General features: G+C 63.2%; 1 protein-coding gene and 1 long non-coding RNA gene across 3 annotated transcripts; one reads left to right on the top strand and one right to left on the bottom strand.

Moving 5' to 3' along the window:
- Positions 1 to 703: 703 nt before the first annotated feature.
- WDR81 (WD repeat domain 81) lies at positions 704 to 13,775 on the bottom strand. 2 transcript variants are annotated; one of them, XM_082776316.1, is made up of 11 exons: positions 13,531 to 13,775; positions 8,780 to 12,370; positions 8,311 to 8,418; positions 8,013 to 8,203; positions 5,918 to 6,108; positions 5,474 to 5,639; positions 5,133 to 5,298; positions 4,119 to 4,817; positions 3,793 to 3,938; positions 3,411 to 3,590; positions 704 to 2,494 (listed from the first exon to the last, which is right to left on the bottom strand). In XM_082776316.1, the coding sequence occupies exons 2-11, from the start codon at positions 12,357 to 12,359 to the stop codon at positions 2,168 to 2,170; spliced, it is 5,754 nt and encodes a 1,917-aa protein (XP_082632442.1). In that variant the 5' UTR covers positions 12,360 to 12,370; positions 13,531 to 13,775; the 3' UTR covers positions 704 to 2,167. The 2 variants fall into 2 exon arrangements, with proteins under 2 accessions (XP_082632442.1, XP_082632443.1); XM_082776317.1 differs by having other exon boundaries at positions 8,780 to 12,367.
- A 1,495-nt stretch (positions 13,776 to 15,270) lies between these two features.
- Positions 15,271 to 18,328, top strand: LOC309886081. Its single transcript, XR_014318891.1, has 4 exons — positions 15,271 to 15,394; positions 16,109 to 16,231; positions 16,661 to 16,716; positions 17,581 to 18,328. It is a non-coding gene; the product is annotated as an uncharacterized lncRNA (long non-coding RNA).
- Positions 18,329 to 19,395: the final 1,067 nt, after the last annotated feature.

Here is a 19,395-nt window from a genome sequence, read left to right as displayed (position 1 = left end):
TGGTATTTACTGCCACAGGGCTCTCTCTGGTTTGGGAATTCTCTTTGCGGGAAGCCTCAGCTGTTTCCTCCCCGCAGCCCAGCTGCAGCGAGCACCAGGCACAGATTTTAACAGCGAGCAGGTGCCCAGGACCCCGTGGCCATGGACCATGCAGGTTGGGCATCTGAGAGCAGCTGCTGCCTCCCCGGGGCACAGCAGGAACCAGAGCCCTGGCAGCAGCTGGCCCCCCAGCACAGGCACTGCTCAGGGATGGAGGAAAAGTCCCGGGGAGAGGCAGAACTCCAGCAGTGCTGTCCCGTTTTGTGCTGCATGCAGAAATAAGTGATGCTTCCCAGCATGGGATACGGCCACGTCCTCAGCCTGACTGTTCCTAAGGATTGCAGCAGTTGCAGTCATCCTTCCCCCGTGCCAGCTCACGGTTTCCAAACTCACCCCAGGCAGTGGGAACGGAGCTGGAGCCGTGCTCTGCAACCCGAAACTCCCTCGGGACGTAGCACTGCAACACAGGGAGCTTCTTCCCCTCGGAAAGCAGATCCAAGCCCTGTGCAGCAGTCCTACCTTAGGGCCAGGGCATCTTCGCAGCATCCAGGTCCAGGACCACGAGTGGTGCCTGAGTGCAGAGCTGCAGCCAACGCACCGAGCCACCCGGGCCCCCCAGCGCACCCAGCCCGGCACCGAGCGCTCCCCCAGACACTTCTGCACATCTCTTTCAAAGAGTTTATTAGAAGTAAATATTTACATCTATTGCAAATGGTTAATAGGCAACGCGGGACTGAGAGCTCCCCTTGGGTCAGGATAGCCAGGACCAAGCGCTCAGCTCCCCAACCCTCCTGGATGCGGAAGGCAGCCTGCCCAGCTCCCTGGCTCGGAGGGACTGGCAGCTGGGGGAAGCCCTTTCCCCTTCCAGGACAACTCACAGCAGGCTCCTCCTCTGCCCAAGAGCTTCCCATTCCCCCAATACTGGCTCTGACTTAGGCTGAAGGATGGATGGGAAAAGCGCTGGAAGAGAAGTGAGGCAACTGCTCCTGCTGCCGGGTCAAAGAACGTTCTCCTCACCTTTGGGTTACAGAGGAGTGGGAGCAAACAGTGCTGCCCCAAAGGGGAGGCCAGAAGGGGACCGTGCTGGGTTGTGAGAAGGGGCAGAACTGAGCACCCTTCTGCTGCTCTGTCTTCCCCGGGAGTCACCAGCACAAAAGAGAGGAGAGAGGATGAGAAAGGGAATTGCTTGAGAACCTCTGCCAACACACAGCACGCAGCACTCCTCACCCCGCTGGTAATTACGGGATGCAGTGCTGCCGGGGCAGGAACCAGCAACAATCCGTCCCCACCTTTCTACTCCAGAAGCAAAATCCCTGCTGGAAGCACCTCGTTCTGGCCTCTCCAGAGGGTCACATCCCAAACAATCCCTCTGCAGCAGCACATTCCCAAATGAACCCGTGGAGCAGACACGAGGCTCCTGCCTTGGCTGACCTGCCTTCCTAGCTGGCACTGGGACCAGTAAAGCAACAGGAGTGCTCCAGTTAACCTCTCCTCCTCCCAAACAGGCTCCCACTTGGGCAGCAGAACCTCGAGTTAACAGAATGCATCCTCTGGGCCTCGAACCCACAGACCAGAGGAGGAGGATAAGCCTAGCACCAGGCAGCAGTGCCCACCTACCCTATCCCAGTAAGACCGTTCAGTTGGTCGGGGTGGAGTGCGCAGGGTACGTGCAGATGGCAGTAGCTAAACTTCTATTCGTGTCAGCTAAACTGTTGTATTCGTGTCGAGGGCTACCTCTTACCCCCTAATGGAAGGAAGGAGGACACCCACGGTCCACATTTCTCTGGAGGGCAACTCACAGTCCCCTGGGGATCAGGCACACATGGTACAGAAAGCTCCAGGCCTCTCTGCAGGGGTGACAGTGACCTACAACACCCAATACTTCTCCCAGCAGCAGTGGAGGTTTCTCAGTTATGGCTTTTTTCTTTTTTTTTCTTTTTTTTTTTTTTTTTAAAGATAGAGAAAGAGGTTAGAGATGCTTTACCAAGTGCTCACCGACGAGTACACCTCCCCCCTGCACCGTCCGTTCAGGAACACCTAACCCTGCCTCTTCTGCGAGCGGCGCTGCCGGCTTTCAGCTCTACAAACCGGAGCTGTGGGACGGCCACGAGCTCCTGGGCTGGGGCTGCTATGCCAGGAGGCGTATCACGCCGTTGTCCGAGCCCAGCAGGAGGTGGCATTTTGTGGGCAGCACCGCCAGGCTGGTCAGAGTACCCCGGAAATTCTCCGAGCTCAGCTTGGTCGTGCTGATGGGCAGGGCTGAGGACTCCAGCATGGAGTAGACACCGATCTTGTTGGCCACGGTGCCCGTGACCACTTCGTTGCCGTAGAGGTCGAACGCGTGGATGGGTTCGGATGCGGATTTGTAGTGGTGCAAAGGTTTCTGCTCCAGTTCCTTCCAGACGGTCAGGGAATGATCCGAAGAGGAGCTGATCAGCACATTGCCCTCTGCAGCCTGGTGGAGATGAAGCGCCAGTGAACCAACACTGTTGCGGTAAAGATTCCCAAACCCACCCTGGAAATGCTGGAAAAGCTACCAGCAGGTAGCTGCCAACAGTCCAACGGTCTCAGTGCAATCCCCTAGGACAGCCCCAGACATTTCCAAGCAGCTGAGAGTACTGAGCAGCATTCAGAAGGCGTCCAGGTGGACACCACAAGCTACAGGACTCTCAGGTAGCTGCTGAACTCCTCCAGCACCACTCAAAGTGTCCAAGAGATGGGCTGCCTCTCTTCTTAACAAGCTGCTGATACTCAACTCATTCATCATCTCTTTCTACTGCAGTGGGTAAAAAGATTTTCATGTGGTCTCCCCTCTCTGCGAAACCACCCGCCAAGTTATTTTCCTTCTCATGGACAAGGAATTGGGGAGCTCTCAGTAGAAAACACTGCTAAGCCTGGAGAGCTTATTAGCAGAGCTAGTGAGAGGGTAAACAACCCACCCTAGTGAACTTTGCTTAACCTGCGTTTGGGTCGAGGACACTGGAGCCCCATTGCTGCTCCCTGGGGATGGGTAAATATGGACAAGAGTTACTCATTAGAGTGACACTCTCCAAGAGGGGCTGACAGCCCCGAGGAGAAGCAACATATTCGCCTCTTCACAGGACATGTGGCTACTCCCTGCCCCGTCACAGATCTTGGGAGGGCTGATCTCTGTTCAGCACAGGTTGAACTGAGAGCATCTGCCTGTGGCACAAACTACGGGGCAGGAGAGCCTGAGCAGCCCCTTAAGGACATAGCAAGGGCTGGAGGAAAGCCCGAAGAATGGAGCAGGTGAGCTGTGCCAAGCAGCACGTCAGGATGCTCCACACACCCTCCACGGACCAGCAAGGCCCACGGAGCAGCCCCCCGCTGCCCCCAGCTGAACCTCTCACCTTGATCTGCAGGATGTCTCCCTCGTGGGCAGGCCACCCCCTCATGATGAGTCCCGTCCTGGTGTCCAGCAGCACGATGAAACCAGAGGAGAAGCCAGCCATGACGCTGCGCCCGCTAGGGCTGACAGCCAAGCAGCGGATGAGCCCGGCGCTCACCCCACTGGCCAGGCGAAACTCATGCTGCAAGAGAGAGAGACCAGTTACCAAGGGGCTAAAGGTCCAGGGGATTTAGGAATTTAGGGGACAGGAGACCTTGGGGCAGAGCTGGCTTCTGTGGAGTCATCTCAGCTGGCTTTGGACCAGCAAGGAATGCTTTACTAAGCATATGGAAGCCACAGGGAAGCCTGAAGGAGGCTGGCTTGCAAAGCAACAGGCTCCCTACCTGCAGGCCTGGCTTCCTGTGGTCAATGAAACGCAGCACGGAGTCTGCGCTGGCCACGGAGATGCTGTGGTAGGGAGGTGGCATGGTGGTGACAGCTGTGATGGGGACCTTGTTGTCTAACTCGTCAAAGGTCCGGAGAAGTTTGCCTGTGGAAACATGACAGGTCACTTACAGCAGTAAACGTACGGAGAAGCTGCACGGCAGATATCCAGTCTCTGTTTTTTTAGCAAAATCCATCAAAATTTTTATGTAATATTCAGTATATAACACGCAATAATCAATCTTCCTGTCTTTAAGGACTGGACCAGTTCACCCCCAGCCCCTACCTGTGAACTGGTCCCAGATGTGCACGGTGCCGTCGCAGCTCACCACGTGCTGCGATGCCTCCAGCTGGCTCACGTAGAAGACAGACTTCTTGTGCTCGGAGTAGGTGAACCGCGGCGGCACCTCGCTGGTGCCGTCCCCGTAGTTGTACAGGGGCCAGAGGCGGACGGTTTTGTCCTTGCTGCCGCTGAGGAAGAAGTCCTCGCTGCCCAGCGGCGCCACGCACTTGATGGCCCCCGAATGCCCTGAGAAACTCTGCAGCTTGATCTGGTGGAAGTGGAAGCGGGGGTCGTGCTGGCTCACCCCGATCTCGTACTGCCAGTAGGCCAGCCAGTTGCCGCACAGCATGTGGGTGCTGCGAGGCAGCTCGTGCTTCAGAGCGTTTTCCTCGCTGGACGAGCTCGGCATAAAGCCGTCGGCGCCAGCGCCGAGGCGAAGCAAGCCCAGACCTTCCCTCTGCGTGTCCACAGGAACCTGGATGCGGTTCCCCACCAGCACGCTGCCGAAAGTCCCGGAGTGGCTGTCCTCCTGCTGGCTGGGGGGCGGCTCGGGCCCTCGCGTGTCCTGGTCCGAGCCCGCCGCGCTCGGCGCTTGCTCGAGGCTAACCGCCTGCAGGCTCTTTGGGTTCACGTTTTCCAGGTAGAGGCTGGCCAGCTTCTCAACCAGCAAGCAGTTGGGCACAACCGTGCGGATGACATCGCCTGAAAAGAGACAGCACGGCTCCCAGGGAAGGGATTTCCTCGCCTTCATCCCCTGCCATCAGTGACAGAACGGGGAGGGCAGCACCGGGCCACGAACACAACGCCCCCCCAGGCAGCCAACACGCCGTTCCCAGCCAAAGCAGCCTCAAGTCCCGGTGGGTTCCCGACACCACAAGCAGACCAAGCCACCACGCAGAAGCTGTGAGTTTCCCCCAGCAGCCCTCTGCCCTCTGATTTCTCTTGAATTGAGGTCACACACGCATGCACAGAGCGAGGAGCTCTCGCAAAGCCCAGGAGGAGGGAGCCAAGCCGTACCTAGCAAGCAAGAGAAGGGGATGTAGGTGATGTAGGCCATCTCAGGGTTAAACACCTTCTGTAACTCCATCAGCACCGCCGGGTCCAGGGCCAGCAGCTTCCCATCCGAGAGGGGCACCTCCATCACTGGCACCTCGCAGCTGCTCAGCGACTCCGCCGTCAATCCCTGGACAGGAGAAGACAGCAAAATTCCCAAAATCAGATGATTTCACCACGTAATGACACACACACACAGCCTGGGCTGGGAATCTGCTGACACCGGTGCTGGTGTAGGCAGCTGTGCCCACGTTACTGTGGCTGCACACGGGGCTGAAGGCAGGAGCACCTCGCACAGCACTGACCTGGTCCTGCAGCTCCTGCAGCAGCGAGAAGGCCCCGAAGAAGTTCCTCACCGTGTCGCTCAGATGCTGCTGCACCATCTCCTGCCCGATCCGCAGGCAGATCAAGGCAATGAGGCTGATTGTCTTAACGCACAGGACGATGCGGGCCTGGGCACCGCTGGGGAAACTGAAGAGGACATCTATTTTACCAGCTTGTCCTACACATATCCCTTTTCCCCTCCTCTGCTTCCCACCTCCTGTCTTATCATGTTTTCAGGCATTATCAGCTCTCCAGCAGCACAAGCTCTATGCATACACTGCGGACCAGCACAAGGATGTGCACACCTGGGTAGGCACAGCCCCACAATCCCCAAAATTCATCAAACCATCACAGCACCACTTCCACACCCCAGATTTTGCATTGTGCAAGCTGTGGCCGAAGACACCGCTTACTGCAGCGCTTACCCGACGGCCAGTGAAGTGAGGAAGCCCAGCACCGGCAGCAGCACCTCCTGGCTGATTTTGGGGAGGATGTCCATGAGCGTGGTGTCCGACAGGCACACCACGATCTTCTGCGCCAGCGTCACCGCGGCCAGCAGCCCTGCTTCCTTCCTGCTGTTCAGCCGCCCGCCGCCGGACCCACCGCCGGGTGCAACCTGCAAAAGGAGTCCCTCCAGTGCCGGGGCCAGCAGGACACATCGAGGGTGATCCCAGGATTGCCTGAGCTCAGCCTCAAAGCCCAGCACCAGCCACAGCCTGCGGGAGAGGAACCTGAGCAGCGACGCAGTTCTGGAGCTCGAGGGGTGAGCCTGAACCAAAGGACAGGTGGAAGGAGAAAGAAGGAGCCTGGAGAGGAGCGGACAGCCCCAAATTGCACACGTCTTCTGGAGGGCATCTCCCTGCAGAACGCTCCTGGAGGCTGAGGAACTCAAGAGGGGAGACAGACAACCGTGAACTGGCCCAGAGCATCACCAGCCTGGGCACCGCATCCTTCGACAGCGCAGGAGGAGGGGGAACTTATGTCGAGCGTCTTGCAGCAAGACCCAGCGCCTTCATCTCATGCCACGTCACGCCTGGATGCGCAGGCTGCGGAGGAACTGTCCTTGCATGAAAAGATCCAAGGCACAAAGCCCGGGCAAACCTGCCAGCTTCGAGAAACCCAGCTGCTAACAGCTCCTCGAGGCAGAGGAGCGCATCCTTTTATGCTGAGGTCGTGCCCGTGGTGGTTACAGCAACGCCAAGCAGCTCGCGGTGCCAGCAGCAAGACTAAAAGGTTTGTCTGGATTCTCTTTCCTAACTCCTAGACAAACCAAATGCCCAGGAGAAGAGAGTCAACAACAAAACCCGCAAACAATTCCCGGTTTCCACTACACTTCTTGTACACCTGCCATCTTCCAGCTCATCGCAGAGGCTCTTCCCCTCGCAAAATAGCTGCCAAATCCTCCGGGAAGGACTGACTTTATCCTAGTTGTGACCCCTCTGCTTTCAGTGCTGTTATATCGGGTTGCCAAACGCTATTCACAGGAGCGTTCATCTCCCCATCACCCCCGAGCAATAACTTGAGCACAGCAGAGCAGCACAGCTGGAGCCGCGAGCGCAGTTGGGTGGAGAGTGATTTTGCTGAAAAACACAGGATTTTTTTCCTCCTTCCCCCCCCCCGCCTTAAAAATCTCCCCTTCCACGCTGGAAAAACTGACAGCGCTTTTTTTTTTTTTTGTTTTCTTTAACTGAGCAGCTGTGGCCTCCTTCCCTGCGAGTTGAAACGATCCGAAAGCCATTGAGGTTTTCCATTCGAACAACAAGCAGTAGCCCGAGTGTTTCTAACCGCTAAAAAGGAGCGATGCGAAAAAATAAGCCTGCTTAAACCATTCAAAAAAAAAAAAAAAAAAAAGGAAAAAAAGATGACAAATGGTTTGTTTTTCAAGCAGCTGCATCACACACACACACTTTCTTCTTGCTATGCAGCTAAGAATTTCAAAATGAAAAGTTTTGAAGTCTCGCCAGTGCTTTTTTATATGGATGAAAAAAACTCCTGTGACACCTCCCCTGCCTATCCCCTGTAAAACCACTCGCCCCAGCGATCCCACCACAGTCTGCCTGCCCGTTGTCACAGCTCCATCTCAGCGTGCTCGCCCCGCAAAGCAGAAGAGAATATTTTTCTCTGCAAAAGGTCTGACGGGGAAAGCCCACTGCTGAAATGGGGAAGGAAGGGCTGCGGCAGCCTGCAGCTCGGTGCAGATCCGCGGGGGCCTGGGCTCGCTGAGCAGCAAATCCCATGTGCACAGCCGTGCCCTGGGCTGGAAGCAGCCTGGAGCTCGTGGCAGGGGGTCAAGGCATTGCTCCTGGCTGCACCAGCACAGCCCCTTCCCAGCCAAGGCTCCTGCACACTCTGACATTGAGATCTGCTCAGCCCTCGCTGCCCCACGGGGAGTTCAGCTGAGCACAGCTCTCACGAAGGAGGCTGGAGCGCATTTTCCGTGCATCCTCTCCCCTCCTCGGCCACCTGGACAAAGCTCCCACCCCGACACAGACCAGAAGAGGAGGAGAAGGTGATACTAACCAGGTAGCTGATGTAGGGCAGGTACTGGTAGGTGAGGACAGGCTCTCCGTACAGGTACGCCACGTGCACCAGGCAGGCCAGCACCGGCTTGGACACCTGATCTCCCAGCACCGGCCGCTTCTGGTAGATATTTCCCGTGCTCAGGGGACCGTTCTCATCACTGCTCGGTACAAACTGCTGCCTGGTGGGGCCTGCCCGGAGACAACACCACGAGCTGAAGCAGCAGGCTAAGCCCCAGCCACGAGGCACCCGGCAGAGCCCACCCCGGGGACCCCGGGCTGTGAGGAGCAGACCTTACCCACGTAGCAGGACGTGAGCAGACGGAGCAGGTTCCTGGCGATGAAGCGGGAGGTGACGGTGGGGCCCAGCTTGGCCGAGAGCCACCTCACCATCTTACAGGCCGTGTCTGCAAAACAACAAACAGTCGCAAGGCCAGAGCCCGGCCAGGCACAGATTAGTTATCACCCGGCGCTTCCCAAGCCCTGCCCGCCCCGCAGGTGGCTCCCCGGGTCTCTGGTTTGTTGGCAAACTGCAGAAAGCCATGCTTTCACCCCAAAACGCCTCCTGCTGCAGCCCCAAAGCCGTGCCAGGTCCACACGCTTCAGCGGGATCGGACCTTTTAGGGTGGCTCCGAGATGGGACAAGAGACACCCCCAAACCTGGATCCACCTCTCCACGGCGGGTCTGGCTCCCCCCTTCTCCCCCTCGCCGCTTTTCTATTTTTTTGCCACACCCAGCAGAGAGCCCAAACCCCAGCGGGGCCTTACCCAGGAGTATGCTCTGCTCTTTGTCATCCGAGTGGTCCGGCAGCTCCTCTCCCTCCCCATCCTCCGGCTCGCTGCTGTCATCAGCCAGGGTGACATCCACGGAGGCGCCAGCGTCCCCAGCGGCGCCGGCATCCACGGCCACCGCCAGCTCCGCCTCGACCGCTGCGTCCTCGTGCTCCTCGTCCTCGTGCTCCTCCTCCTCCTCCTCCGACTCCTCGCTCTGCTTCAGGTCCTGGCTGCTGTCCACGGACTTGAGGCTGCTCTTGTCCTTCTGCGAGTCCCCGTCGGCGGCTCTGTCCTCGCCCAGCGACACCTCGCTGGCGCTGCTCTTGTCGCTCAGCCTCCCCAGGCTCAGCAGCTCCTGCTCCTGCGGCTGCAGGGACTCCCCGACGTAGAGACCGCTCTGGAAATCCTCGCCCTCGGGCAGGTAGGCCTGGTCGTGGAAGCTGACGCCGGAGGTGTAGTCGAGGAGGTCGAGGGCGGCGGAGCCGTGCTCCACGTCCATTTTGATCTCCTCCCCGAACACGCACGACACCGGGCTGCCCCCTCCGCTCTCGTCGTCCTCGGCCGCGCCGAGGAGGGATTTGCTCTCCTCCCGCGAGCTCTCGATGCCGACGAGGATCTGCAGGATGTGGGGCAGCAGGTTGAGGAGGAAGGACTGCAAGCCCAGGCGCACGATCAGCTGGGCCACGAAGCAGTCCGTGTAGAGGTAGAACCTGCCGTGGCGGTAGCAGGGGGTCTCGTACGCGCCGATCAGTGGCTTGAGCAGGTATTTATTGGCGTTCTTTGGGCCGAGGGATTTGGCGATAGGCTCAAAGAGATACCACGCCGCGTAGACAGCGGTGTTCTCCTCGGACATCAGGGACAATACGAAGGGCAGGAGGATCTCCAAGCCTTCGGGAGTGATTTCGGAAAGGATCCCCTCCAGCTGCTGCCACAGCTGGAAAACGAGCTCCCGGCCCTCACCTTCATCCTCCACCTTCTTCGCCTGGTAGGTGAAGATGAACTTGTGCAGGGCTGGGAAGTAGGTGGGGAAGGGGACGATGGAGCTGAAGGGACTGAGGAGCTGCGTGGGACACGGCGGGGGCAGGCCCTGGGAGATGGGTTTGTACTCAAAGAGCTGCACCGTGCCCTTGCCCAGCCTGGGCTTGAGAAGCTTCTCCACGGGCACGCTGAGCTGCAGCAGGACGTGCAGCACGTGCTGGAGCGGGGCCGGGATCTCCTTGGGGTGGTAGCGGCACAGGTTGCGCACCATCAGGAACCGCTCCAGCAGGGACGCGTCGGGCTTCGAGGGGCGAATCCTCGGCGCAAAGATGATCTCGGCCACCAGAATGCCCAGCGCCTGCATGTCCCGCTGGAAGAGGTCCGAGAGACCCAGCAGCGGCTCCTCCCAGGGCTGCTCCATCAGCTGCATCTCGCTGCTCAAGCCTTTCACTAAGAAATTGTCCAATTTCTCCAGCTCTTCCAAGGCCTGGAGAGGATTGAAGCCTTCGGGCAGGGAGATCTTCACCTCCTCCCTGTCGGCCTGATCCACAGCACCCGCCTTGCTCCGGCGGAGGGGCCGGACCCCCGAGGCTTTGCCTTCAGCAGCATAAGCAGGGAGGGCGGCGGGCTGTGCTGCAGGCACGGCGGGGCAGGGCTGATCGGGAGCCCTGCCTGGTGCAGAAATCGAATCCAGAGCCTCCGTGCCTTGCTCCAAATCATCCTCACCGCCGACGGATTTCTCGCCAGCCCAGGTGGTTTCGCTGGGAGTAGCCTCCAGGACCAGCCCGTTCACTGCGTCGGTCACCGGGCCCTGGATGTCCTCCAAAACCACGGCCTCCCTGATGTTCTGGAGCAGGGGCCGAGCGATGGCCGGAGCTTCGGCGGGCGTGTAGGCAGGTCCCACCATGCGCCTGGGGTGGGGCTGGTCGAAGAGCTGCACCACCCCGTAGGTGGTCAGGTGCGTGTGGTTGTCTACCAGGTGGAGGCAGACGTTCTTCTCCTTGACGGCGTCCTTCCCCAGCAGCTTGTACCCGAAAGTGAGGTCGATCCAGTGGTGGAGGTCCTGAGACACCTCCCGGCTCTCCAGCAGCATGCGGTGGACTTCGATGAACTCCTCGTAGGAGCTGCACCACGACGGCACGTCCAGGTCGGGCATGTCCGGGTGGATGGATCGGAAGATGGAGGGGTCGGTATAAAACTCCGGGATGCACTCGTCCGGGGTCCAGCTCTGCATGCGCTCCATGCTGGCCGGGTACTCGTTGGGCTCCCACTGGGACCTGACGTGGCAGCACAGCACCGACTTGGGCGTCCTCCGAGCCGTGTACACGTAGTAGGTGATATCCGAGAGGACGTCGGAGATGTGGTGGGGGACGTGGAGCTGCTCCCCGCTTGACCCGCCAGCCACGAACGCCTGCTTGGTCATCTCGTAGGTGAAGTCCAGCTGCTTGTCCCCCTTGTTGAGGCGGAATTTGGATTTCCTCAGGTCCCTGAACTTGCCGTTTTTGGTGGTGAAGTCCACCACCCAGGGGAGAACCGGGTGGTAGTTGGGGTCTCCCATTCTCCTCCCAGCCAAGCTGTTTAAACGCATCAAGTAGTCGAAGTTGCTCACCCGCCCGTGAACCCACTGCAACACCAGGTCCCGGAGCTCCTTCTGGCAGGTGGAGCACCTCACCGCCTCCTCTCGTGCCCCGGTGCCGTTTTGCTCGCTCAGCCTCTCCAACCCAGCCTCCACGTTGGCTTCCTCCTTCCCGGGCCCCTCGTACTCCCTGAAATTCACCCGGAGCCGGCTGCAGAGCTTCTCATCCACCGCCACGTCGTGCAGGGAGAAGGCACCGCAAGCCAGCCCCGCCTGGTGACAGGCCCTCATGGCCTGCAGCACGTGGAAGAGGAGGAAGAGGATTTTGGCGTGGCTGTTGGTCAGCTTGGCCGGGCTGAAGGTCACGATGTCGTGCAGGCAGTACTGCACGTAGGGGTAGACGACGTACAGCATCTCGGCCGACTCCAGCAGCGCCTCGGCCTGCAGGACGTTGGGGCAGGAGGGGCTGCCCCTCACCGCGCTCTCCTTAGCGGGGGAAGCTCCGGGCACGTTTTTCCCCACCGGGAGGACGGGGCAGCCGTACGCCTTCTGCAGGGCCGCCCGGAGAGCGTCGAGGGCCAGCACGGCGGGCGGCGCGTGAGCGTGCCGGTAGGGCCGCACGTAGCGGCCGTGAGCCCGGCCCCAGAGGTTGCGGTAATTCTGCGAGGCCACGCGGTGCATGAAGCCGTGCAGCGTCTCGGGGCCGCCGTTTCGGGGCTCGACGACGACGGGAGGGACGCGGAGGGGCTGCGCCAAGCGCTCCTTCCTCAACCCGTGGATCTCCACCCGCGTCCAGCCCGCCGGCAGCTTCTGCACGGAGCGCTGTAGGAACGTCCTCACCTCCACCTCGCTCAGCCCCTCGGGTCGCGGGCACAGGCCGGGCAGCACGCGGCGCTCCTTCAGGCTGCCCAGCCATTTTTGGGGGACCAGCGCCGTGACGTGCGTCCCCTCGGCGGCGGCCGCCAGCTGCCGGCGGTCGATGTTGAGGTCCCTCTCCACGCTCCGCAGGAAGGCCTCCATGGCGGCTCCTGCTGCGAGAGGGAAGGCAGCCCCAAAAGGGCTGGGGGTGAGCACGGGGAGCGTGTGGCATCGTCCCCATGGAGCACGAAATCGTCCCGGTGAGCCCCCAGAGCCCCCACGGTTCCCTCTTGTTCTCCAAGGTGCTTGGAGGGGCTCGGCCTAAGAGGAGAGGTTGAGGAGGGATGGAGGGGGCTGAGAGGGGATGAAGGGGACAAAGAAGGGATGGAAGGGGACAGATGGAAGGGACCAAGAGGGGATAGAGGGGGCTGAGGGGATGGAGAGGGACCAAGAAGGGATGGAGGGGACACAGTGGATGGAAGGGGACGGAGAAGGGATGGAGGGGAACCAAGAGGGGATGGAAGGGGCTGAGAAGGGATGGAAGGGGACAGATGGAAGGGACCAAGAGGGGATGGAGGGGAACCAAGAGGGGATGGAAGGGACTGAGAGGGGATGGAGGGGACACAGGGGATGGAAGGAGCTAGAGAGGGGACAGAGGGGGACCAAGAAGGGATGGAAAGGGACTGGGGGGGAATGGAGGGGACTGAGAAGGGTTGAAGGGGGACTGAGAGGGGATGGAGGGGAACCAAGAGGGGATGGAAGGGACTGAGAGGGGGTGAAGGGGGACCGAGAGGGGATGGAGAGGGCCAAGAAGGGATGGAAGGGGACCGGGGGGGATGGAAGGGGACAGGGAGAGGATAGAAAGGGCTGTGAAGGGATGGAGGGAAACCAAATGGGGATGGAGGGGGCCAAGAAGGGACCGAGAGGGGCTGCAGGGGGCTGTAGGGGGGGCACAAGAGGCCCTCAGCAGCCGCAGTGCCGGTATCAGAGAGCACGGGGGGGGGCCCACAGCACCGAGCACCCCCGGGGCCCTTTGGACTGGGGGCGAGTGGGGAGAGGCGGCACCGGGGGGGGGCAAACCCCGAACCCCAAAGAACCCCAAAAAACCCCAAAAGACCCCAAAGGACCCCAAACCCTGGGGGGGGGCTCCACCATCCTGGGGGGGGCGAGACGAGACCGGGGGGGGGTGCACGGGGGGAACGGGGCCACGGGGCCGGTGCGGGGGGGTACGGGGATGGGGTGGGGGGGGTTATAGGGCCTGGGGGGGGTATAGGGCCCGGGGGGGGGGTTATAGGGCCGGGGGGGGCCCCGCTGCCGCCGTTCCCGGCGTTACCTGGCGGCAGCAGCGGGCTCAGCGGCGGCGGGCGGCCCCGGCCATGTTGGTCAGGTGACGGCGGTCACATGCGGCCGGGATAATGGAGGGGGGGGGGTTAAAAAACGGGGCACAACGGGACCCCCCCCGCCCCGGGACATCAACCGGGAGCCCCCCCCGGGGCTGCTGCAGCTCCCGCAGCGGGGGCAGGACCAGGAGGAGGAGGAGGAGGAGGAGGGGGAGGAAGGCTCCGTGCCCCCCCCACCCACCCCAGGCTGGGGCCGGGCTCCCCCCAGCGGCCGCCACCGGGGGGGGGGGGCGGGGAGAGGGGGGGGGGACACCGGGAGGGGGGGGGCTATAAGGGGGGGGGGTGTTGCGCAAGAGCCCGTCCATATATGGGCAGGCGGGCGGCGTGACGCGATTGGCTGAGGTCACCGTGACGTCAGCGGCGCCCCCGGGCTGTCAGCTGGAGCCGGGCGCGCCGCCGAGGCAGCCGGCCTTAAAGGGGGCCCCGCGCGCCAAGGGGAGGCCCCCGGGTGGGGCCCACCGAGGTGAGTGATAAAAGAGGAGGGGGGTGCGGCGCGGGGTGAGGCCGCCCCTGGGGTCCTCGCGGGTGCTCAGCGGCCGCCTGAGGGGGCTCCGTGCGCTGGGTGCTGGGGAACGGTGTGAGGCGAGGGGGGTGCGGTCCCCATGGGAGCAGCCGGGCGCTGCCTGGCCCCGCCGCCCCCCGAGCCCCGCAGGGCCCCGCCGCCTCCTCCCGCCCCGCGGGGGCCGCCCCGGGCTCCGGGAGCAGCCCCGCAGCCGGTGCCGGTTCCCCTCCTCCTTCCAGCCCCGCGCGGCCCCTTTAAGGCGGCGGGAGGCTCCCGCCGGGCAGCGCCGCGTGGGAGTCACGTGGGCGGGACGTGCAGGCAGCCCATTGGCCCGCCGCCCCCCCGCGCGCGGCAATCAGCTGTTACTGGGGCGAAGGGCAGGGGGCGGCCTTAAAGGGGCCGCGCCGCTCCCCCCGCACCCGGCCCGGGGCCTGGCAGCGGCCGCGGCTGGGGCTGGGGGAAGGCTCCGAGGCCTCCCGTGGGGTCGCGGCGGGCGCTAGGGCCCGGCCCGCTCCGGGGGGGCCCACAGTGAGGGGTGGGGGCGCGGCCCCTTTAAAGAAGTTGTCCAGTCATCGCGCCGCGCTGCCAAGCCGCGGGGTCAGGCGGGTTCGCGCCGCCCCACCCCCGCCGCGCTCCCATTGGCTGGCGGCCCCCGGCGCTCACTTGTGATTGGCTGCCGACTTGAGGCAACTTCTGGGAAGCGGCCGGCGCCAGCCCTTAAAGGCGCCGCCCCGGCACGCAGGGAGGGGGCGGCCGGGGCAAGGCAGCGCCGCGCCCCGCGGGGACCGAGCGGCGCCGGGCCCTTTAAGCCGCCCCCCCCCCCCCGGCTCCCCTCTCCCCTCCCCCGCCGCCTCTTCGCCCTCTGGAAAATGCCAACTCACAGCACGCGGGGCATGCTGGGAACACCGCGCCGCACTACAACTCCCAGCATGCCCCGCGGCGGGCAGGCGGGGAGGAGGGGGGCGTGGCCTGTTTCCTAGGCAACCGCCGGGCCGGCCGGCACCGACCCCGCGAGCCGGGTGGGCGGGGCGAAGAGCCGGCTGTGCGCAGCGATTGGCCGAGCGGCGGGCAGAGCCGGCTGCCTATTGGGCGGGGGCGGAGAGGGGGGCGTGGCCGGGGCGGTGAGGGGGCGTGGCCGGTGGGTGGCTGCGTCATGGCTCCGCGGGCCCGGCCCAGGCGGCGGCGGCGGCGGCGGCGGAGCCGGGAGGGGAGGGGGGGGTTGGGAGGTGTCGGGGCTGAACCCAACCGGAGCGGGGGCACCGGGAGCGGGGGCGCCGGGAGCGGCTCGCACTCAGGTGGGTCCCGCCCGGGGCTGGGTTTTGAGGGAGCCCCGGTGCTCCCGGTGCCGTACCGGGAAGGTCACCTTCCCTATGGGGGGGGTGAAGGGGAACCGGGAGGGCACCGGGGGGGGAACCGGGGGGGCACCGGGAGGGCCCAGCTCGGTCCCGAGCCGCCCCGCAGCCCCCTCACGGTGGGGTTTAACGGGCGGGGTGCGGGTGTCGGTGCCGGTGTCGGTACCGAGGAGCTGTGCCCGGTACCGGGAAGGGGCGGGCGGGGCCGCTCTGGGCTGTGCCCGGCCCCCCCGGGGGTGACCTTCAGCACGGGGCCGGGCGGGGCAGACTTTGCCCTGGGGGGCACGGAGCGGGAGCATCCCGGGGAACGGAGGGGGTGGGGAGGAGGGGGGGGGGGGCACCGGTTACCGTCAGAGGGAGGAGGGGGGGGGAGAACCGGGAGGGGACCCCCACGGCGGGCACAGCACCGGGGGGTGTCCCCGAGCACCCCCGGGGCTCCCCACGGCTCCTGGGGGGGGTTGGGGTGGGCTGGGGGAGCCCGGTCTCGGTGCCCCTTCCCCGGTAACCCCGGTCCCGGCCTCCTTTCCTCCCTCCCTCCCCTTTTTTTCCCTCTTTTTTTCCTCTTTTTTTCCCCTTTTTATCCTCCCCCCCCCCCCCCCCCCCGCCCCGTTTTCCCCTTCCCGGTGCTGATTCACGGCCCCGGCGGGGGTGGAGCAGGGCCGGGACCGGCGCTGGAATCCGGAGCAGATGGACCCGGCACGCCAGGAATGTGCGGCATCTCCCCGCCGGGCCCCGCCGCCCCCCCCCCCCCCGGCCCCTCCGCCACCACCCCAAAACCCGGTGAGCACCCCCCGACCCCCCCCCCCACCTTAGGGATCCCCCCCCAACCCGTGGGGTTCAGCCTCGAGCCCCAAATCCCTTATTTTGGGGGTTAAAGATGGGGGGGAAAAAGGGGGCGGCGGGAGGATGCTGAGGGGCAGCGGGGTGCGTTCCCCGGGGTGGTCCCGACCCCGAATTAACGCCGTTTTCCCCCAAATCTCAGCCGGCTGCTTGGGAGGGCCGGCGGAATCCCAAAATTGGGGCTGGGGAGGCTTTGAGAGATTTTAGGGTGGCAGAAAACGGGATTTTTTCCCCCAAATTAGAAAAGGGAGGGGGAAAGGGAGAAAAGGGGGGGGCTCGGGGCTTATGGGGGGGGTTGTTGAAGGGCTCCTGCGCTCCCCAAATTCCCCTCGGCGGCGGCGGCGGCTGACGAAGTGTCTTCCTTGGCAGGCGGCGGCGGCTGGCCCCCGGCCAGGTGGGACCCTGCCAGCGCGCGGATGCCTGAGGTGAGAGGCCGGGGAACGCCGTAACCTGTACCTGCTGCCCCCCCGTCCCCGTTGTCCCCGTCCCCATTATCGTCCCCGTGTCCCCCCCCCCGCGGTGGCCTCGCAGCCCCGGTGCGGTGGGAGCGGGTTTCCGTGTGGCTCGGTTCCCAGCGGGAATTGGCCTCGGGTTCCTGCGTGGTGTGGGGCTGGCTGCGGGTGCCCCAGGTCCTGCTGCGGGAAAGGGGAGGGGTAGGGGGAGATCCGAGCTGCCTCCGGGTCCCCTCCGTGTCCCATGGGGCTGGGGAAAACCCTGGGATGTCACCCCAAAAGTGAAGGTGATGGATCAGGGCCCTGGGGTGGGGGAAAGGAGGGCTGGGGGGTGTTAGGAGCTGCCTCTGTGTCCCCTCTGTGTCCCATGGGGTTGGGGGAGGCCCTGGGATGTCCCCTCCCCAATCGAAGGTGGTGAATCAGGGCTCTGGGGTGGGGGAAAGGAGGGCTGGGGGGAGTTTGGAGCTGCCTCTGTGTCCCCTGGGGCTGGGGGAGACCCGGGAATGTCTCCCTCTTGAGCAAAGGTGGTGGGTTGGGGCTTTGGGATTGGGGAGAGCAGGGATGGAGGGAGCTTGGAGCTGCTTCCATGTCCCTTCCGTGTCCCCAGGGGCTTGGGGAGACCCCAGGATGTCCCCATTCCTGAGTGAAGGTGATGGATCAGGGCCCTGGGGCGGGGGAGAGGAGGGATGGGGGGAGCTCAGAGCTGCCTCCATGTCCCCTCCGTGTCCCCTGGGGCGTGGGGAGACCCCGGGATGTGGGTGAAGGTGGGGAGCGGCTGGGCTGGGCGGGATCCCTGCGCCGTCGATCCCATTTCTGACGCCTTTCTTCCCTCCCCAGCTGCCGCCCCGCTGCCCTGCTCCTGGCTGCCCAGCACCAGTTCTTCAGTGGCAAGCTTTATGTCCTCTTCTAGTAGCTAAAGCTGCCAGTTGAAGAACTGTTGAATGCAGCCCCTCTCTTCTCGTCACCGAGGTGCACCTGAGGGACCGGGATCAGCGGCGTCCTGCGGGCTCACCCCTCTGAGAGCCGAGGATGAGGAAGGGCGGGGATGAAGAGCGCAGCTGGCAGCATCCAGGCAGAGCCGTGGCTGGAGGAGCTGTAAAAACGGGGCTGTAAAACGGGGAGCGGGGTGTCCCCACCTGCCGGGGGGGTGGCGTTGAGCTGGGACAGCAGGAGAAGGCTCGCAAAGAGGCATTAAACTTTCAATTTTCCTCCACAGCTCGTTTGTAGGATCTTTGTTACCTGCGGGGTGCCCGGGTGGGCTCAGGACCTGCCCGGTGGCGGCTGCGGACCGCGAGCTGTCCCCGTGGGGTGGCAGGGATGGGACAGGGTGGTGGCATCAGAGCTGTCCCACACGGGGTTGACCTGCGGTGCCGTGCCACGGCAGCGGGATTACCCTCGCAAAAAACCCGGCAGCGGGCCGGAGCTGGCTCACGCTGCCCTTTTCATGGCTGGGTGTGCCGGGGGCAGGGCCCTGCGGAGCCGCTGACTCAGGGCCGAGTCACGCACGGCCCCAGATGGCTGCTCGGGAACGGCCACCCCGGGCTGGGTGCCCGCCTGCTGCCAGCCCTGTAGGGCAGCACCGGGGCCTCAGGGATTTAGGGTGCGGGCTGGGCGCTGCTGTGCTGTGCCCTCCCGGCTGGAGCTGTGTGTGTGTGGGGTTGTGGCAGCTCTGGAGAGGTCTGGGTGAAACCTTTTTGGTTCAGCTGTGGTCCAGGCTCTGCTTTTCTGTGGGGCAGAGGTGGAAAAAAGCCCCTAAAAGGGAGCTGCTCTGTGATGATGGAGGATCTCCTTTGGCCTCACGCAGCTCCCTGCTCACCTTTTCCCCAGTGGATCTCGCCCCGTGCCCTGGTGCTGGGTGAAATGTTCACGGGCGAGCCCAGGGAGGGCTCCTGGGAGCCTGCTGGAGGTGGCCTCTCCCGCAGGGTGCTGGGCACCTGCACAAGGGGAAATGGCCTTGTGCTGAAATACGGCTGCACAATTTCAACAGGCTGGGTGCCCACAGCAGGGCTGCTACCGAATTTTGGCACCTAAATGGGAAAAAATCTGTCGTCGCAGCGTCCTTCGTGCTGATTAAAAGCTGCTGTGCTCAGTGTGTGCATGGTGGTGGCTACAAGAAGCCGAGTTTCTTTGGGGTCAGCGTCACCAGGAGAGAACAGGGTGGCTGAGCACCCTTGGGTGGGGATGGAAGCACACCTCTGGCTTGGGGCGAGCCGGGCTCTTCCACCCCAGCTGCTTCGAGCTCATCCGAAAGCTGGCACCTGCTCATCACACCCTGGAGTGCACTGAGAGGGGCTAAAAGGGATGGTGAGAGTATTCAGGGCAGCCCGAGGGCAAGGAGGAGAAGCTCCTGGGCTTTGTCCCCCCTCCCGTGCATTGCAGCAGGGTGTCTCAGCTCACGGGGAGTGCTTGGCTTTGCTGCTTCCTCCCATCACCATGAAGGACTGATGTGTTCTACCCAAACCCAGCCTTTTCCCCGGGAAGCTGTGGCTGTTTTGGGGTAGAGAATTGCCCCCAAGCAGCACCGAGCCCCCTGAGGTCAGGAAGGTGAAACCGCAGTATTTCAGGTCAGCTTTCCTAAATCAGGAGGTGTCGGAGCGCAAATTTGTGCGTTTAACGCAATTTAACGCAAAAATGGCGTCACAGCATCTCACC

The sequence above is a fragment of the Aythya marila genome (assembly GCF_965140915.1).
Source record: "Aythya marila genome assembly, chromosome: 20".
In the NCBI taxonomy this organism is placed as follows: domain Eukaryota; kingdom Metazoa; phylum Chordata; class Aves; order Anseriformes; family Anatidae; genus Aythya; species Aythya marila.
The sequence above is the reverse complement of the archived record's forward strand: the minus strand, read 5'-3'. Positions and strand labels throughout refer to the sequence as shown.

What these genes read in the sequence shown, in the direction of transcription:
- WDR81 (XM_082776316.1), bottom strand. Translation starts at nt 12,359, where the DNA reads ATGGAGGCCTTCCTGCGGAGCGTGGAGAGGGACCTCAACATCGACCGC. An exon ending in CTCACTTCACTGGCCGTCGG is followed by an intron (nt 5,640 to 5,917) that starts GTAAGCGCTGCA and finishes TGTCCTCTTCAG; the next exon opens with TTTCCCCAGCGGTGCCCAGG. An exon ending in TGCAGGAGCTGCAGGACCAG is followed by an intron (nt 5,299 to 5,473) that starts GTCAGTGCTGTG and finishes TCTCCTGTCCAG; the next exon opens with GGATTGACGGCGGAGTCGCT.